At 36.3% G+C, this 19973-nt stretch overlaps 1 protein-coding gene across 1 annotated transcript in view; it reads left to right on the top strand.

Moving 5' to 3' along the window:
- The window catches only part of SRP72 (signal recognition particle 72), a 31454-nt gene extending 12512 nt beyond the window's left edge, over positions 1–18942 (top strand). Inside the window, exons 9-19 of the mRNA XM_029945534.1 lie at positions 1380–1511; positions 2335–2463; positions 3329–3401; positions 5205–5269; positions 6592–6687; positions 7979–8082; positions 8213–8290; positions 9153–9290; positions 13356–13393; positions 16192–16351; positions 16920–18942. Coding sequence (XP_029801394.1) covers positions 1380–1511; positions 2335–2463; positions 3329–3401; positions 5205–5269; positions 6592–6687; positions 7979–8082; positions 8213–8290; positions 9153–9290; positions 13356–13393; positions 16192–16351; positions 16920–17097 — 1191 coding nt within the window. The 3' untranslated portion in view covers positions 17098–18942. The remainder of the gene's footprint in view (positions 1–1379; positions 1512–2334; positions 2464–3328; positions 3402–5204; positions 5270–6591; positions 6688–7978; positions 8083–8212; positions 8291–9152; positions 9291–13355; positions 13394–16191; positions 16352–16919) is intronic.
- Positions 18943–19973: the final 1031 nt, after the last annotated feature.

The raw sequence follows: 19973 nt of genomic DNA, 5'->3' as shown, positions 1-19973 counted from the left end.
CGTTCAGAGGGTCCCCAGAAGATGAGATAATAGCATTAGGGCCAATAGTAGTTACAGGAGGTTGTGAGCTATCGGCATAGTTTAAGTCTCCAAAAATAGATTATGGCGTTTGAATCTTAGCATTATATACCTGCCTGTGTTTATGAATTATTCCAGTGAGGATAAATTCTTTTTACCTGGTATATGATTATGGAAAGAAGAGTGTATGAAACACTAAGTATCTTAATCTTATTGTAATTATTTGCCAAGCTTTCTTTAGTCAACAAACACATTTTTTTTCAGACTAGTGCTGGATGCTATAGGTAATACAAAGAAATAAGAAACTCAGTCTAGTGATTATATCACTCAAACTTTTGAACTTTTAACCACAGTATTGGTAAAAGATCTTCATGTTGGCAAATTGGTAGACCCTTGAAAAGGAGGATTACCCCATAAGCAAGTGAACATATGGAGAAATATTTATGACTTGTGAGAGGAAACTGAGAAAAGTTAAAAGGATATGTATTGGTTAGGAGTTTCACACTCAGAAAAAGTAGAATTAGTATGGAAACCAATTTGACAATAAACTATTTTTAAAAAAAAGAAAGAAAAAATAGAATTTATTTTAGATTTCTTCTTTGCCTTTTACTCTTTAAACTAATAGAAGACCTGGTTTAAAAAGCATAGGGATATCATTTCTTTGCAAATAAATATATTATTTAACAAAGCTAGAATATTGTGCACACAGTAGACATTCGGATGTTCGTTTGACCTTCTCAGGATGCAATGTAATTTAATTGTTTTCCTTATCCTAGAAAGGTATGTGATTCTAGAACTCTTAACAGGACTTTTTTAAGGCCGATAACACTGTGCTTGCCTCACATAGAAGTTTGAGAAATTGAACTTACTTGAGCTTCTGCCTAGGTGAGAAGGGGTGGGGAAAAGACAGTAGCTACACTACATTGCCTTTTTGGCTAAAAATGGGTTCAAAAGAGGTGTGAATTTATTTCTGAATTTTAATGTTTGCTTACATAATAACTATTTCAAAGAGGAATGAATTGCTTTCCTCATTTGTTACCTAATTCTAAAGGGCATAGTTTTAGATTGCAGGTTTCTTTGTATTTTTGTAGTTAGTCCTAATTTCCACTGTAAGATTTGTTTTGTCCATATGTACTTTTCTTCAAAAAGCTCAAAACAAGCAGTTAAAGCATAAGTCAAAAGAAAATCAAGAACCTTAGACCCGTTTATCTGGATCTTAGGGATTTAGGCAACTTAACCAGGTAAATATATTATCTTCAAGCTCTCTTGTGTATTAAATGGGAGAGTAATAAAGTCTTGAAGTGTTAAAAGAGTTAAAGTCTGAGATTTCTGTTAATGGCAGATGAACTTTTCTTTATCAGGACCAAAATGTCTTTGACTCCAAGAAGAAGGTGAAATTAACCAATGCAGAAGGAGTAGAGTTTAAGCTTTCCAAGAAACAGCTGCAAGCTATAGAATTTAACAAAGCTTTACTTGCTATGTACACAAACCAGGTAGGTAACAAACCTCCAGTTCCTCTGGCTAACCCTTTTGGAGTATGGCATAAAGGGTGCATTAGTACAATTTATTTATATTTTTTATCTTATATCCATGTGTTCTTCAGAATGTCATATATCATAGATTTTATTTGTTAAACAAGTAATTTGCTCAGTTCTTTGTAAGGGTCTGCAGCTGCCTTTTAAGAGGAAGAGAATATTATTCACACTTGTAAATGAAATAATGTTCTTATTATCTTATTTCTAATATCTGATTTAAAGTGGAAGTCATTAAAGATGTTGACCGTGATTGTAGGTTTGTTTGTACATATTTACTCAAGTTATAAATGCTAAGGATATCAGTTCTAACTCTAACATGAATTAATTCTAAATAATGACTTTTTATTCTTCTATAACGGAGGTTTTCAATGGGAGTGAAGTGAGAGACAGTAACATTTTTATTATTTATAACTGAGTCTAAATACTTTACAAGAAATACCTATACATTTTGTTGTTTTGAAGCAAAGGCTGATACGTGTAATTTTTTTTAACATCATTCTGGAACTTAACCATACAAATCAACATTCAGAACTAGTCCTTTCCTAAATGCTTTTGTAACTCGTGGCTTATATTCAGTAAATGGAAATTTTTTCTTTTAGGAAAAAATTAAGAATAGATATTCTATACCACTTCTTTTACCCTAGATAGTTGTTCACTTACTATTTATCTTTCAGCTGAGTTCCTTCCTTTTCCACCCCCATCCTTTTCTTTTTGGACATTCACTTAATGTTTAATTTCATTAACCAACTTATTCGGGGGTGGGGGGGACACTGTCTTTCAGGCAGAACAGTGCCGCAAGATATCTGCCAGTTTACAGTCCCAAAGTCCCGAGCATCTCCTGCCTGTATTAATCCAAGCTGCCCAGCTCTGCCGGGAAAAACAGCACATAAAAGCAATAGAGCTGCTCCAGGTAAAGGAATTCCTGAATTTTTAATGAGGTGTCGGAGACTTGCAACCTTGTTTCATTTTCATTATAATAGTCTGCAAACTTGTAAATAAAATGGAAAAACTAATAGGTAATATACCACTAGACAAATTCCATAGTGTCACTTTAGTTAATTCTTGTGTTTTATATATACTTTATATATACTTTATATATACTTGTGTTTTATATATACTTTGTTTTTTATAAGTTTGCATAATAAATGTTTGCCCAAACCCTGAGGAATGCTTTTCACTTGGAGATCAATTTAGCATGAGTTAAAGATTTGTTTTAGTTTTATAATACCAGAACATGCTTAATCTCTTTTTCAGTAATGCATTTTCCAATGAATCCCAGTTTAAAACCTCAAACAAATACAGAGATAACTGATTTGGTTTTTATCATCCTAAACCTACTGCTAGATTACATGTTTAAAATTCCTGAGGGTACACTACATTGGAAAGTACAATAGAATAAAACTAGGACCATCCTGAAGGGCAGAGTTGCCTAGGGAGGGATCCTCAGAAAGGATGTAGCATCTCTTTGAGTATCTTATTTAAACAAACAGAACTATGTGGCAACATGAATTATTATTTCTCTAGTAATGACTTCCTAGAACTTGATATTATTACACTTTGTGAACATAATGTGATTTTTTTTTGTTCAGAGTATAATTTTAAAACAAAATAGGTATCAAATAAAATATTTCAAGAATTAAAATTTTCATCTGAAACCAGAACTTTACTATCTTAAAACTGGATTTAAAATTCTGTGTAGATGTGGTAATTGAAACATGTGCAGCTAGTTGTGTAAATTAAATGATTTTTTCCCCCCTCCAACTAAAACATTTTAGGAATTTTCAGATCAGCATCCAGAAAATGCAGCTGAAATTAAGCTGACGATGGCACAACTGAAAATTTCCCAAGGTATTAATAGTGATCTCATCGTGGTTAAAATACCATTTTAATGGAAATATGATTGAAATGATTCTGAAGTAGTTGTGGGCTATGTGATTTTTTAAAATTTTGCATAATGGTGGAGCATAATTATTGCAGTTTCAAACAGCCTTGGGTTATTAAATTTTTAGAATGATTCTCAATATTGCCTTGAAAGTCAGTAAAAGCAAAGGATTCCTGTGTTTCAAAGGATCATACTCAAATTTCCTGGGTATGTCATATGTAGAAATGGCTTCTATCACTTGATAATATCTACGTGAAATAAGGATTACTTTTGCATTCTAGTTCTCAGAATTTTTTAACTTAGTCCTTTATCCTTTGTTTATATTTTGACCCATATCTTTGGGGGAGAAGAGGCATGAAATTTAATGAAAACTGATGTTTTTGAATCCTGCAGAAAACTGCTATCGTTTTTGCCCCCGATTCTAAACAAACCTTGAGTGATTGTCTATAGCTCTATAGCCATATATTGTCTGCATTTGGTAACCACTATCCAAGTGTAACTATTTTTAAGTTTAAAATTAAATGAAATTTTAAGTCAGTTCCTCATTTGTGCTAGACACATTTCAGAAGCTGTATAACATGTGGCTAGTTAAACAGGATTAGGAAATTTCCCTCATAGAAAGTTGTGTCTCTGGTGTAGACCATGCATTCTCAACATTGGGTGGTGGGAATCATTTGTTTGGTGGGTGATCAGAAAAATTACAGATATTATGACGGCTGAAATGAAAATCTCATGGGTAAAGATGAAAATTGATAATGGGGGGGGGAGTCTTAAAAGGCTCCTTAGTGAGAAGTAATAAAAACAAGATTGGTCTTGGGGTGCCTGGCTGGCTCAGTTGGTAAGAGCATGAGACTCTTAATCTCAGGATTGTGAGCCCCAGAGCCCCACATTGGGCATAAAGATTACTCTTAAAAGAAAAAATACAAACAAATGGCGCCTGGGTGGCTCAGTTGGTTAAGCATCCAACTATTGAGACTCTTGACTTCAGCTCAGGTCATGAACTCAACGGTTTGTGAGTTCAAGCCCTGCATCAGGCTCTGCACTGTCCTGACAGCACAGAAATTGTCTGTCTGTCTGTCTCTCTCTCTGCCCTTCCCCCATTCATGTGCACACGTGGGCTTGCATGCACACTCTCTTTCAAATATAAACAAACATTGAAAAAAGAAACAAACATTATTGATCTTCCTGTTACCCATACTCACATTTCCTTACCTTCCTCCCTTAATTTTCCTTTTCCCACCTCTCCTTTTTCTTGTTTTTCCCCTTATTTTCTTTCCTTCTCCAGTTTTCAGTTTATTTTTGAAAGGATTATTTATCAGACTAAAGTTACTAAGAGCTTATCATAGTTTCTGTGACAAGTCTTTGGAAGGTTATGTTAGTGAGGTATGCAATGAGTAAAACACCAGTATTTTGACACCATGGGAAGTTTTCCATTGCACTCCTGTCTACAGTAATATATTTCAAGGTCTTTGGAGTAGGGCTTCTTTAAGTTACAGTCTACAAAAGGAGAAATAGAACTTAACAGCCTGGGTGGGAGTTGGGATACTTCTTTTCTTGTACCATCTCTGCCATTAACTCTCTTTGTGGGTGTAAGCAAGGTATATTGTTTCTTAAGGACTCCATTTCTTTATGTATGGGTAAAAAAATGGAGTACATTATCTCCCAAATCCCAAAGCTTGAGTATTTAGATTACAAAATGACTTAAGTTTCTTGTATTTTTTTTCATAATATGCTTTCTTCAATGATGATGATGTTTTTAATCTCTCAAGGTAATATATCCAAAGCATGTCTAATATTGAGAAGCATAGAAGAGTTAAAACATAAACCAGGCATGGTGAGTTTATAACTAAAATATTAGAAGACTGAAAAAGTAATGGAATTATTGTCCTTTGGTATGTTTAATGTATGTTTCTTTGTATTTATATTTATAATGCAATAGTAAAAATAATAGTTATCTGCTGTACATTTAATGTCATTTTATGTTCTGCTTTGCATTGGTTTATTATTTAGGCAAATATGTCAGGCACTATTTAGGCCTTACATTATCACTGAAAGCCAGCCTTAAATAACCTAGGACCTGTATAAGGAATCTCAGCCTAAATTATTTTTTCATGTCTTCAGCGTGGTATTTTGAGCTAAAACAATTTAGTAATAGTGGCCAACAAATTTAGTTTTTAGTTCTCTAATAATTCAAGCATCACAGGTTTAGATCTACTGTATTGCTATGAAAGCATGTATTTCAAAGTAGAGACTAATGCTGTAGGTGGTGGTATGTGCATTTATTGTTTAGGGACTTTTATTCATGTCTGTATCCTCTAACACAGCTTGTTACTGCTTTCTTTTTTGAAGATTCATATTTTAGAAAAAGACTGGGTGATAATTACTTTATATTAGAATCAAATATAAATGTTTCTACTATTTTGTATCTGGCTTTCTATTAACTTTCAAGAAATTTATCCACTTCATCTAGATTGTTGAATTTACTGGCATAAAAGTTGTTTAGATATTTCTTATTTATCTCTTTAGTATGTGTAAAACCTCTCTCATTCCTGGCATTGGTTATTCTGGTCTTCTTTTCTATTTTCTGGCCAGTTTAGCTAGAGTTCTACTGATTTTTCTCAAAGATCCAGCTTTTTGTTTCTCTTTCCTTTCTGACCTCATCTCATTGTGCTCCTTCCATTCTCACTACACTCCAGCCACATGGGCCTCCATACTATCCCTCCAACACATCAAGCAAGCTTTTCACTGACTTTATTTAGCTTGGGCCAGATACAACTTATCTCAGTCATGTTGGAGTGTACCTCACCAATCACACACCGCAGTCCTAGCAATGTCTTATAAACTAATACTCTAAACACTTGTTCTCAACTGTTGTACTTACCTTGCCATGCACTAGTAACAAACTGTGAACTGGTACTACTTTAAGAGGAAAGTTACATTTTATAGATAAATACCTTTGTATTTGGAAACTACTGTTGTATACGGTATTTCAAGTTATGCTCTAAAAGGATAATAATTTTTATGATGAATTTGGTATTGGCAGAAAGCCTGGCAACATTTATTTGCTATTTCTTCAATTTTTTTTCATTTTCAGAAAGCTTATTCTGGGAGAGAAAGGGGAATTTTATTCATTAATTTGTACTTTTGGCTGGGTAGGTGTCTGCGTTAGTGACTATGTACAGTCATGAGGAAGACATTGATAGTGCCATTGAGGTCTTCACGCAAGCTATCCAGTGGTATCAAAATCATCAGGTAAATAAATAGAATAAATTGTCATGAGGGCATGTTTTTACATAAAAATAAAAAGCTGCAGGGATACCTGGGTGGCTCCATTGGTTAAGTGTCCGATTTTAGCTCATGTCATGCATGATCCATGGTTCATGGGTTTGAGCCCTACATTGAGCTCTGTGCTGATGACAGCTCAGAGCCTGGAGCTTGCTTTGGATTCTGTGTCTCCCTCTCTCTATGCCCCTTCCCTGCTCACACTCTCTGTTTCTCTCAAAAATAAATAAAACATTAAAAAAAATAAAAACCTCTAAGTAATGAACTCCAACTAGGAGAACTGAAATATTCCAAGTCACTCTTCAAAGAATGGAATATTTTTAGACTGTCAAATTAATTTTTAAGTGTACCAGATCCAAGTAAAGTTATTAGAAATAGGAATGGCTATAAAATGGAAAAAAAGAAACTCTGTTATGGTTTTAAAGTCCTTTATGTGTGAGTGTTTGTGTATAATCTCAAAAACCAGTAATACATGAATGCATTAGGAGTGCTCATCTTTATTATTGAAAGGGAGCTCATGGGTGGTAGTAATTGCTGAAACAATAAACACAATAATTGTATCTCATGTTTCCATCGAATAGGAACACTTTCATTTTTTTCCACTACGGGTCTCTATATAGGCAGTTTCCAACTTATAAATACATTCACACAGGCAGTATTTGTACTGTTAGCATTATTAGCAATGGAGGTATATCCGGGTTCTGGGAAATATTGTGTTAATATTTGAGAACTATGGTGACCTATCTTTACTATTTGATCATGGGGAAATACTTCTAGCTGTAGACAGTCTAGAGATAGGTTATGCTCCAAATTCTTTTTTTTTTTTAATTTTTTTTAAATGTTTTATTTATTTTTGATACAGAGCGAGACAGAGCATGAGAGGGGGAGGGGCAGAGAGAGAAGGAGACACAGAACCAGAAGCAGGCTCCAGGCTCTGAGCTAGCCGTCAGCACAGAGCCTGACGTGGGGCTCGAACCCACTAACGTGAGATTTGACCTGAGCTGAAGCCGGAGGCTTAACCGGCTGAGCCACCCAGGCGCCCCTGCTCCAAATTCTTAAATTGGTCATCACTTATATAATTTGTCTACCTCTCTCCCTGTATGTGTGTTATTTTTTGTTGTTGTTTTATGCATTCAAGTAGAACTTCATATGAGAAATGTAATGGACAGGTCCATCTTAAAGGTCTAGTGAATATAATAACTTCATGAACTTGCTAGATATTTAGCTTAAACCTTTTTTCCTCTTTTTGTTGAACCTGTAGCCCAAATCTTCTGCTCATTTGTCCTTGATAAGAGAAGCTGCAAACTTCAAACTCAAATATGGGCGGAAAAAGGAGGCAATTAGTGACCTAGAACAGCTATGGAAGTAAGTTCTGAAAGGTGGAGATGTAAAAATGCAAATTTTATTGCTGTTATTTCATACAAGGAAGTTATTATTTTTTTTTTTTACTAACTTTCCTTTTTTTCTTGTCTTTTCCTTTTTCTTTTTTTTTTAGACAAAATCCAAAAGATATTCACACCCTGGCTCAGCTTATTTCTGCTTACTCACTTGTAGATCCTGAAAAGGCAAAAGCGTATCCTTTTGATTGTTGTTCCAGACAGTTCCCAAATGCATGCTAGAACCTTTCCACTATCTGATTTGTCCAGGGCTTTTTCTGTTGTTCTTGTTTTTTGTATTTTTTAAGACCACCTTATTTTTAAGTAATCTCTACACCCAGCATGGGGCTGGAAATCACACCCCAATGTGAAGAGTCAGAGGCTCCATGGCTGAGCCAGCCAGGTGCTCCCTCCCCAGTAAGGGTTTTTTCTGTTGTAAGTTTCAACAAACAACACCCTCCACTACCTACTAAGAGCAAAAATGAGAATTTATTGATCAACATGACTGAAAAATAGCATAATAGAGCCATCTTAGGATACAGTTTGATCCAGAAGCAAAAATGAAGTCAACAAGATGCAGCTTGTATCTCTTTAGGTTTGAGTCCAGCAGCAAAAAAAAAAGATAAGGAAAAGCATATTTTATTTGAGTTGTTGTGAAAGATTCAGAGCTTTCATTGACTGAGTTTGGATCATGTGCTACTCTGGTCTATCAGGGTGTACTCGTGAACCCAAGGTGGAGCGGTGGATGCCAAGCAGCCTCCAGTCACATCCTTTATAGTGAGCAAATCTATGTTTTATAAGCTTGATGGTTGTTTTGGAATGAAGATTTTATTAAGCCACCATCTTGAAGTGTGGCACTAGGTTAAGAAATGGATGCTTTGATTCTTGCTCCTTTTCCAGGATATATGGTGTGTAACTGACCTATGACCTGATTTGTTATTCTGTAGAAGATTTAAGGACATTTTCTTACTTTTGGCAAAGGACATCAAAAACTGTTTTTCTTTTGGCAGACATGTATCTGTTTATATGTTGTGTTCCTGAACTCCTGTTCAATCCCAGCCTTAGTAAACACCTGCCCTCGTCAGATAGTATGTCTCTAAAAGTAGATGGCGAGGCTCTTGAAAATTCTCCTGGTGCTACTTACATTCGGAAAAAGGGTGGAAAAGTTGCTGGAGATAGTCAACCAAAGGAGCAAGGGTAATGTTTTTCATTGAAACATTCACTAATGCTGACTTTAAATTATATAAGGAGTAAAATTTCACTGTCTGAAAATTCCATGTGAATGAAGCATAAGTCCCCTTTGTTCCTCTTCTCTTTTTCTACCCAGTTCTTAGTCCTTGTCCTTGTCCCACCCACTCCATCCCTCTGTACTCCCCAGTTAACCTCTGGTACCGAGTGTATATCCTTCAGGGTCTTCTTTGTGTAGAAACACGAAGATGATTCTAAAATATTTTCTTGGGAATTTTTTTTTTTTTTTTTTACAGAAGGGAATAATACATTGTTCTTACTGTTTTCCGCCTTGCTTTCTTTTACTGAGTCATGGAGATTTTTCCATATTCCTACTATAGACATACTTCATTCTTTTTATGCATAGTATTCTATTGGCTGGATATCCCCTACTTTTTTTATTCATAGGTTTTTGATGTACATTTATTTATTTAATTTTTTAAAACATTTATTTACTTTTGAGAGACAGAGAGAGACTGAGTCCAAGTAGGGGAGGGGCAGAGAGTGAAGAAGACAGAATCCGAAGCAGGTTCCAGGCTCTGAGCTGACATCAGAGAGCCCGGTGCGGGGCTCGAACCTGAAAACTGTGAGATCATGACCTGAGCCAAAGTTGACAGTCAACTGACCAAGCCACCTGGGCGCCCCTTGATGTACATTTAGTACATCATTTAGTAATTCTACACCAGAATTCAGATGTGAAGTTTATTTTGTTGATTTGGAGGAAGGAGTAGCCAGTTTCATTAACTTAGAAGTCAATCATTCCTTTTTCTTTACTTTTTTTTCTTTTTTAAAGTTTACCTATTTATTTTGAGAGAGAAAGAAAACTCACACATGTGTGCAAGAGTCAGGAAGGGACAGAAGGAGAGAGAGAGTCCCAAGCAGGCTCAATGCCACCGGACTTGAACCCACAAACTGAGATCATGACCCAAGCCAAAATCAAGAGTTGGACGCTTAACCTACTTGAGCACCCAGACGCCATAGAAGTTAGCAGTTCTTATTCTCCCACATTGCCATCTCAGAAACACTGTGGAGGCCTACAGTGTAATGCTTAAGATTCTGTGAATAGAGAGAGGGCACTTAACCCTTCCCCCAGATTTGTGGCTTTCATAATTTTTTAGTTTTCTCCTTTTTTGAAAGAATGTCTTTTGAAATGTAAATTTTTTCCTAACTTTAAAAAATGTATATACAACTGTATATGATTAACTTCATTATGAACTCTATTTGGTTAAAAAAAAAAAAAACCCTGTCATCCTTATAATAGGTTTTTAAATCTAATACAAGGAATTATGAGTCCCAGAAATACTACACTGTTCCAAATTCCATTTTATCATATGAGTCCCACCCACGTCAAGTCTCCTTAGGAACCCCAAAATGAAAAATCCAAGCCAGATCTTAAGGGGGTTTTCAAATAACACCTATTTTATTTTTAAGTTTTTTTATTATTAGTTTTTAAATAGTTTATTGTCAGATTGGTTTCCATATAACACCCAGTGCTCTTCCCCACAAGTGCCCTCCTCCATCACCACCACCTCTTTTCCCCTCTCCCCCTTCCCCTTCAACCCTCAGTTCATTTTCAGTATTCAATAGTCTCTCAAGTTTTGCATCCCTCTCTCTCCCCAACTCTCTTTTCCTCTTCCCCTCCCCCTGGTTCTCCATTAGGTTTCTCCTGTTTTCCTGTTAGACCTATGAGTGCAAACGTATGGTATCTGTCCTTCTCCGCCTGACTTATTTCGCTTAGCATGACACCCTCCAGGTCCATCCACTTTCCTACAAAGGGCCATATTTCATTCTTTCTCATTGCCATGTAGTACTCCATTGTGTATATATACCACATCTTCTAAATAACACCTATTTTAAATATTTTTAGTAATTTTTTTCCTCTTCAAAAGAGTTGAATAATCAGTAAGAATATAGTTCTTTTCCAATCCTTTGTTTGTTTGTTTAATTTTTAACTAATTTCTATACCCAGCAGGGGCCTTAAATTTACAACCCAAGATCAAGAGTCATTGCTTTTCCAGCTGAGCCAGCTGGATGCCCCTTTTTCTAGTCCTAAGTCTAGCAGAAGGAAACAATAACTAATATCCATTTAATTGCAATAAAGGCTGCATGCTCTGTGATTGTGCAGAGCATAGAAGAGTACACCAGAGAGAATAGTCCTTCCTGGGGACAGTAGGGTTAGGAAATTACTTCATGGAGGAAGTGATTGTGTTGACTCTTAAAGAAGATGAATTAGGCAGAGTGTGAGCAAAAGAAATTGCAGAGAAGCTTTGGGAAATCGCAGGTCTGACTGTAAAGTGTGATTAGTAGAGAGGCAATTTAGAAGACTATTGCATGGTCTGGGTGAGAGATGAAACTCTAAGAACACTCAGGGCACCCAAGTGGTTCATTTGGTTAAGCAACGAACTCTTGATTTTGGCTCAGGTCATGATCTCACATTTGATGGGTTTGAGTTCATGGATTTGAGCCCCATGCTGGTTCTGCACTGAGCATAGAGCCTGCTTGGAATTCTCTCCCTCTTTCTCTTCTATTCTCCTGCTTGTGCTCTCCCTCTCAAAATAAATAAAAAATAAACATTAAGGGGCACCTGGGTGGCTCAGTTAGTTAAACGTCCAACTTCGACCCTAGGTCATGATCTCACGGTTGATGAGTTCAAGGCTCATGTCAGGCTCTGTGTTGACAGCTCAGAGACGAGCCTGCTTCAGATTCTGTCTCCCTTTCTCTGGCGCTCCCTGACTTGGACACACGCACTCTCTCAAAAATAAACATTAAGAAATTTTAAAAAGAAAATAAATAAATAAAGGCACTGCACTGTGTGTTTCATTTCCTATTCTTCAGGGTACCCCGAGAAAACTTTCAAAATTGAATGACTTGGTAAAATGAATTTTTCGCAGAAATTATTGCAGTCTCATTTTTTTAGTTCACTGTTTCATAGTTCACATGGAGGTATATCACATATGATTATGTACAGAGATATTTTTTATGTCTTTTACTGCTGTCAGAATGCTTGTTGAAGTGTCCTCGTGATTTTTCATGCTCCTTTCAGCACCATCATCCCCTTTTTTTGGTCAGTGTACTTAAAGATTTTATTTAAACAATTCAATAAACTTACCAATTTTGGGATTGAAAGATAAAAAAGTACAGAGTAAAAACTGCCTCCCACCTGTGTGTGCTCTCCTCTTTCCAAGGTCACAACCAATGTTACTTGTCTTACATTCTACCCCAGAGATACTCTTTGCATGTATGGTAGTATACATGTTCTTTTGCCTAAGAGTTTAGTTATCTGTTCTCTAGTTTTGCCAAGCATGTAACTCAACATAGTATTGTAGACTTTTATGCTTGTTCACGTTTCTTCCCTTTTGACACAGACTTAATATATGGCAATGTAAATGGTATCTGCATTGCTATCTCTAAATGCTGCGGTGTATGAAGCTTGATTAAACTTAACCAGTATACTGAAAACAATAATGCATTGTATGTTAACTAACTAGAATTTAAATAAAAATTTGAGGAGGGAAAAAACTCAGGAATTGAGATTATGACTTATTTTCTCTGCAAAGTGCAAATCTAACACTTGCTGCTATAGCCACTTGAAGAGGACCAGAATTAGTGCCTCAGCATTGGCTCTTCATCACAGACACTTGGTTGAAGCCAGTCAACCTGAAAACAATGACCTCACTCAGACTATTGGTAAAGACTTCTTTTAGGAGGGACAAATGCTCCATTGGGTGATACCTTGTTCCGTCAGTTTGCATGAATCCTCTCCACCCAAGGACAGTTTCTGCTGGCAGAGTTTGTTCAGTGTGTTTTTGTTTTTGAGTATAATATGCTTGAATGCAAAAGTGGAAAAAGTAAAAAAAAAAAAAAAAAAAAGATAAACCAGTACTAATATCTCAGCTAGTTTATTAAGTTTGGTGAGACCATATAAAATCTTTATGAACCTTTATGATAAAATGCCCAGTTCATTCTTTTGCACATGTTTAATGTGTTATAAATATTTTATCATGACAATGGTAATGATTTTTCTTCTCTTTATAGACAGGGAGATTTGAAAAAGAAGAAGAAAAAAAAGAAAGGTAAGCATTTTTTTTCTTTTTTTTGTATCTTTGGATTCTATCTTGTAGAATCTTCAATTAAAAGCTTGAATTTAACTCTATATAAAAATCTTCAGGCATAAATCTACTGTCCTCTCTTTTTCTATCTCTGAACACTGACTTTTGTTTTGACTACAGCTAACATTTTATCTTTTTAAAGAGTACAGCTCTAAAGAGTTTGATTGCCAGAATTTACATCGTTGCTCTAGTTATGTTGCTCTTTTGCTGTGATCGAATAGGTTACTTAACATACCTGCCTGAGTTTCTCATCTATGAAATGGAATATGGGGGCTCCTGGGTGGCTCAGTCATTAAGCATCCAACTCTTGATTTCAGCTCAGGTCATGATCCTGGGGTGGTGGGATCGAGTCCCACATCAGGCTTTGTGCTGGGCATGGAACCTACTTAAGATTCATTTTCTTGGAGCACCTGGGTGGCTCAGTCGGTTAAGCGTCTGGCTTTGGCTCAGGTCATGATCTCATGGTTTGTGGGTTTGAGTCCTGTGTCAGGCTCTGTGCTGACAGCTAGCTCAGAGCCTAGAGCCTGTCTTCAGATTCTGTGTTTCCCTCTCTCTCTGACCTTCCGCTGCTCGTGTTGTCTCTCTCTGTCTCTCAAAAACAAATAAAAAACATAAAAGAAATTTTTAAAAAAAGATTCATTTTTTTCTCTCTCACTCTCACTCTTTCACTCTTTGTCCTTCCTCCCTCCCTTCCTCTTGCCACCCCCTTCCATACATCTCTCTCAAAAAAAAAAAAAAAAAAAAAAAGGAGGCGGGGGAGAATGGCTTGTCATTTATATCCAGCCTTTCAAAGAAGGCCTTTTGGCGGTTGGCATGTCTTTCCCATTAATCTAATGGGGCCAACATAGATCAGTGTCCAGCTTTGAACCATTAACCAGGAAAATGCCATGCATTAATTGGCTTAGGCTATAGTTGAGTTTAATCCATAGCAGGAATGGGTAGAATTACCATGTTTGGCTTCAACTAATCAGAGGTTATCCTTGGAGCCACCTGCCTGTCCCTGAGTCTGGGAAATTTGTGGTGTAAATCAGATTGTTCTTGATTTGTTCCCTGCCATATTAGGATTCAGGTTTCTCAAGTCTACTAATAAGTTCATTACCACTCCTCCATGTGTTTTCCTGCTTCCAAAATTTTATTAGTAATATCTTTTCTCCTATTTTTCTTTCTAATGTGTTTGTTTCCATCTTAGTAGAGTTTTGGGATGGTGTAGAAAATAATGTTTGCATCCAGTCAACTATAAATATTTGTTTTATGTTGTTTTATGTATTACTAATATTGCAAGGGAGCAGCCGATAACCGTAGGTAGAAATAACCTGCAGTTTTGTTTACTTTCCTATTTTTTGTGGTGTCCAGATAAGTTTTTTTTTAAACTTACAAGTGATATATGCTCATTTTTTTTAAGTTTATTTATTTATTTTGAGAGAGCATGCAATCTGGGGAGGGGTAAAGAGAGAGAGAGTGAGAATCCCAAGCAGGCTCCGCACTGTCAGCACAGAGTCTCTCGAACCATGAGATCATGACCTGAGCCAAAATCAAGAGTCAGATGCTCAACTGATTGAGCCACTCAGGCATCCCAAGATTTTATTTTTTAAGTAATCTCTACACCCAACATGGGACTCAGATCCACAATTAGAAGATCAAGAGTTGCACTATACTGACTGAGCCAGCCAGGCATCTCGAGAATATTCTTTTTTTTTTTCTAAGTTTTTATTATTTATTGTGAGAGAGAGTGTGTGTCAGAGAGTCAGAGTCAGAGTTGGGGAGGGGCAGAGAAAGCGGGAGAGAGATTCCCAAACAGGTTCCTTGCTATTAGCACAGAGCCTGACTCACGGTTTGAACTAACAATGAGGTCATGACTCAAGATCAAGAGTTTAACTTAACTGACTGATCCACACAGGCACCTCTTGAGAATATTCTTACACATAACTTTATGTCTTATAGATACCTGCAGGATAAATTTCTAGAAGTATAAATTTTGAGTGGTACTGCCAAATCACTCTCTACAAAGGCTATATACCATGCATACTTTTGCCATAGTGTTTGAGTGTTTCTCACTATTTCACCAACAATGGGTATTACTGCATTTAATATTTGTTAGTTTGATAGAATTTTGTTACGTTTTTCATTTCTAATTCGTAAGGTAGAGCATTTTTTCACATGATTATGGACTTCTATTTCTCCTGTCTTACCCTAATGATAGCAGTGCCTATTTTTCTTTGCATGACTTACTTTTTTATTATTAAAACCTCTTTCTATATTAAGAATCAGTCTGTTATATAGTATGCAAAAATATATATATATCTTACGAAATGAAATAAAGAATTTTTTATGTAGAGGTGCTTGGGTGGCTCAGTCGATTAAGCATCTGACTTCAGCTCAGGTCATGATCTCATGGCTTGTGAGTTGGAGCCCCACACTGGGCTCTCTGCTGTCAATACAGAGCCTACTTCAGATCCTCTGTCCCTCTCTCTCTCTCTCTGCCCCTCCCCTGCTGGTTCTCTCTCTCTCAAAAAAAATAAACAAACTTTTAAGAAATTTCTATATAGATACATCTGTGAAGTCTTTTCCTTTATGGCTTCTGAATTTTGTGTCATGCTTAGAAATAAGGCCCTTTTCCCTACTACTAGATTATACAAATAAAACTTTCTCAGATAAACTTACTTCAATTTAATGTTAGTCCCAGGCTAGGACGCGTTCCTTAAGCAAACTATCTGGAAAGCATTATGGACAGATTTCTTATTCCTTTATCAATTGTTATACAGGAAAACTGCCTAAGAATTATGACCCAAAGGTGACCCCAGATCCAGAAAGATGGCTACCAATGCGAGAACGTTCTTACTACCGGGGAAGAAAGAAGGGTAAAAAGAAGGATCAGATTGGAAAAGGGACCCAGGGAGCAACTGCAGGAGCTTCATCCGAACTGTAAGTCATTGCTCCTCAATTGAAGTCACTCAGAGCATAGGTTGGTTCTTTCTCAGATTGACTCAGGGTCATTAGTAAGAATTTTTAAAATATATTTTAAGCATAAGAAGTACAGTCAGATATGTTTAATACATGTTTTAAAATATGCTTATGTAAAGGAAAGAAAATGTGTTTTTGGTTTGATTATATTGTAAATACTAGTATTACAGAGTTGTATTATAAATGTTAGGATTCCAGTATCTTCAAAAGGAAGCTCTAAATACACTTGAGTTATTCAACGGAATCTGTAGATAAACAGATACTATAAATAAGATGACTAGAAAGACGTTATTTAAATGTTACTAAATAAGTTATTTCTACAGTGTAAGATTATAGGTCATTTAAATTTTTTTTCTTTTTTTTCTTTAATTATAAAGCAGGTAAAATTGTATTCAAAAGAAAAATGGATAGAGAGTTGGGAATCCCCCTTTAAAAGAAATAGAATATATGTGGAAGACAGTTAGGAATAATGCCTTTTCCGTTGTTGAATATATGCATGACCAGCACTATCCTTATCTGATGATTTTAGGGATGCCAGTAAAACTGTGAGCAGCCCCCCCACCTCTCCAAGACCTGGCAGTGCAGCAACAGCAGCTGCGTCTACAAGTAATATCATACCCCCAAGACACCAGAAACCTGCAGGGGCTCCAGCAACAAAAAAGAAACAGCAACAGAAAAAGAAGAAAGGTGGAAAAGGTGGCTGGTGATTAGAACATTCTTGTTTCCAGGCTATTTTTAGTCTCACTGACACTAGGAACATAATAAAGGTAACATAGCAAGAAGCACAGAATTCCTCCCTCTCCCATCCCCATATTATCATAAAATTATTTTCTCGTGCATCAAACAGGAAAACATCTTCCTCAGACTCTGCCTAGTCAGACTTGGCCTACTTGTTCTACCTATCTTTGCACAGATGATAAGGACTCAAAATAATTGGGCACTTTCCCACCTTGATCTCTGTTGCATCCTTTCTCTTTTTGTGCTGATCTGGTGTTTTTTCAGTTTCACAAACAAGGCATGTTATCCAAAGTTTCCTAGGATTTAAACAGAAACTACTTATGTTTCAACTAGAGTCTGAGATACTTGTTGCTACCAAAACCCACTTTAAATTGTGTCTTAGGAGGCCTTAGGAGACAAAGTGGAATCTTCTGAGCATTCCAAATAAATGTCTGCTTAGAAATATCATGTGATAAAAAGGGACCTTATTAATACACTGGTGTTCTTCACTTCATTACATAAGTGGCCACAGGAAAACTAAAGTAAATGTCATGATTATTTTAACCATAAATACATATGTAGTAATGAAAAGTGTGTGGGTGTGTATATGTACATATATATACACATGTACACATATATAAAAATTAGGACTTCTTTGTACCCAATTATGAATTCAGATTATGAACATTATGCCGATTTAGCACCACTAAAGAACTCAAGAAATATATCAGTTTTGCAAGAAGTTGACTCCTAGACTCAGTTTTTGAGATCAGATGGGTTTGGACTGTTTCAATCATAAAGATTTAATGGCCCTGTCAAGAGCTTGAACATTGACTTCTGAGGTAGAGAGGAAATCCACCAGAGTTCAGTAGCAGGCAGTATTAGAACTTAAGAGAACTGTTTGGCCCAGTTCATAAATATTAAAATGACTCCCCTTCATCATTCAGAGTACACACATTCATTACCCTTCTCAAAGTAATGAAGTTTTATACAGTCAGTCTGGTGTCAGTGTTGCTTTGGTCTTTATTCGCTTATAAGCCACTTTCCCATTGAACAGCTGTGAGACAGACACGCTGGGATGCCCACCCTTGTGAGTATTCATTTTGTGCTGCCCATGAGCGCATTGAATCTAGACTTTGATTATTTCCTTATGATCTTATTACTTTATCCTTATTAATAAAGTGCTGCTGTTTGACTCTGAACATATCTATTGAAACTTCTTCAAAGAGATTTTTAAAAGGCTTTCCTCCTTTACAAAAGTAAGAAATGTGGTGCTGCCTTTGAATTTGCAGTAACATCTGGAGACCCTCATATATGAATGATTTATTTATGGCATAATACTTTTTGAGCTCAGAATACTCTTGGTAAGAGTGATGTACTTATTCCTTCTGAATATATATACTCCATTACAGGAATAATTGTTAGTAAATTTGTTATTTAGGATTCCAGTAAATTTCTGTGGTGAAGGATAATCATTTTTAGGTTAACTGAGCTACAGAGTTTTGGTGAAAACTATCCATCATTGAAAATTTTGGCCCAGTGCCCCAAAAGTGAGATTTACATTTCTGTATTTAGTCACTGCAATTGCTAGTCATTGTTGTTACCAGCCATTACTAAGCAACTGAAACCTCAGTTTAAATAAATTATAATTGTCAAATGAAGTGTAAACACTTACATTAAATTTCTAGTAATTGTTTCTTCTTTTGAACAGGTCTTTAATAACATACTTTGTGTATATGTGTGTGTATGTGTGTGTGCATTTATAAAAGCCAATATGGATACATCTATTCACTGTGGTACATTTTAAAATAAAATATTCTAGCAGTGAGTATGGATTAAGGTGTTTTGGGTCTTGGCATTTTATAGGAACTTCCTGGTTGGTATACAAAGAATTTTTTAGGCTGAATATCTAAAATTGTTTCTAGTCCCTGCCAGAAAGCTACAGAACTAATCTGATGGGACTGGGAGAACCCAGTTTTAACTCCTAGTATATAAACAAATTGAGTAGTAAACATTTTTTAAGTTATTAAGCACAGCATTTTCAAGGCTGCGTGGAAATTGCTAAGCTTAAAATTGTGGCATCACTCAAACCTGGAACCTGCCTTTGATTCACTGTTCCTTACAAGCCTATTTGAACAGTAGATCTGATGAAGGAAAGTCAGTTTATTGCATTGATAATTTCGTTGGATTGTAAAGTATACTTTTGAGTGCAGTTTAACAAAATAAGGGTTGCCTGGGTGGCTCAGTTAGTTAAGCATCTGACTCTTGATTTCCGTTTAGGTCAGGCTCAGGTTGAGATCTCCATATTATGAAATCTAGCCCAGCATCAGGCTTTGCAAGCAGAGCATGGGCTGAGCATAGGATTCTTTCTCTTCCTCTCTACCCCTCCCCCACTTGTGCTCTCAAACATTAAAGCAAAATAATAAAAAGAACCATCCATATGCTTTTAAGCCGGTTTAAAAAACATTACACCACCTTTGAAAAGGGTACCTATTTTGCTATATATTAGATAATTGTGGGCGACTATTTTTGTTTAGATGTAGTTTTAATACCCAGCGCTACTGGTATCCACGATCCTGGCCGACCACTAATTTAATCTCCAGAATTCTTTTTTAGGCGACATGTAGCGGGAATTTAAAACGAGGGAACCGTTCACGTTTCTTGTAGGCATCCTGGATAGCAGCCTCTGGACATTGCTAGTATAGTTAACACGGGGCCGGGAAAAATAAAAACGTGACTTTTCAGGCTTATGATTACTAACTTGGAGAGGCGCGGAATCCCCTGGGACACTGGTCCCCATAAGCCATCTCCCAACGGAAGACACTTGGGCCAGGCTGCTCTGGGGTGATGCGAAAGAGGTGAGACG

Source organism: Suricata suricatta, chromosome 1, assembly GCF_006229205.1.
Source record: "Suricata suricatta isolate VVHF042 chromosome 1, meerkat_22Aug2017_6uvM2_HiC, whole genome shotgun sequence".
Taxonomy (NCBI): Eukaryota; Metazoa; Chordata; class Mammalia; order Carnivora; family Herpestidae; genus Suricata; species Suricata suricatta.
The sequence above is the reverse complement of the archived record's forward strand: the minus strand, read 5'-3'. Positions and strand labels throughout refer to the sequence as shown.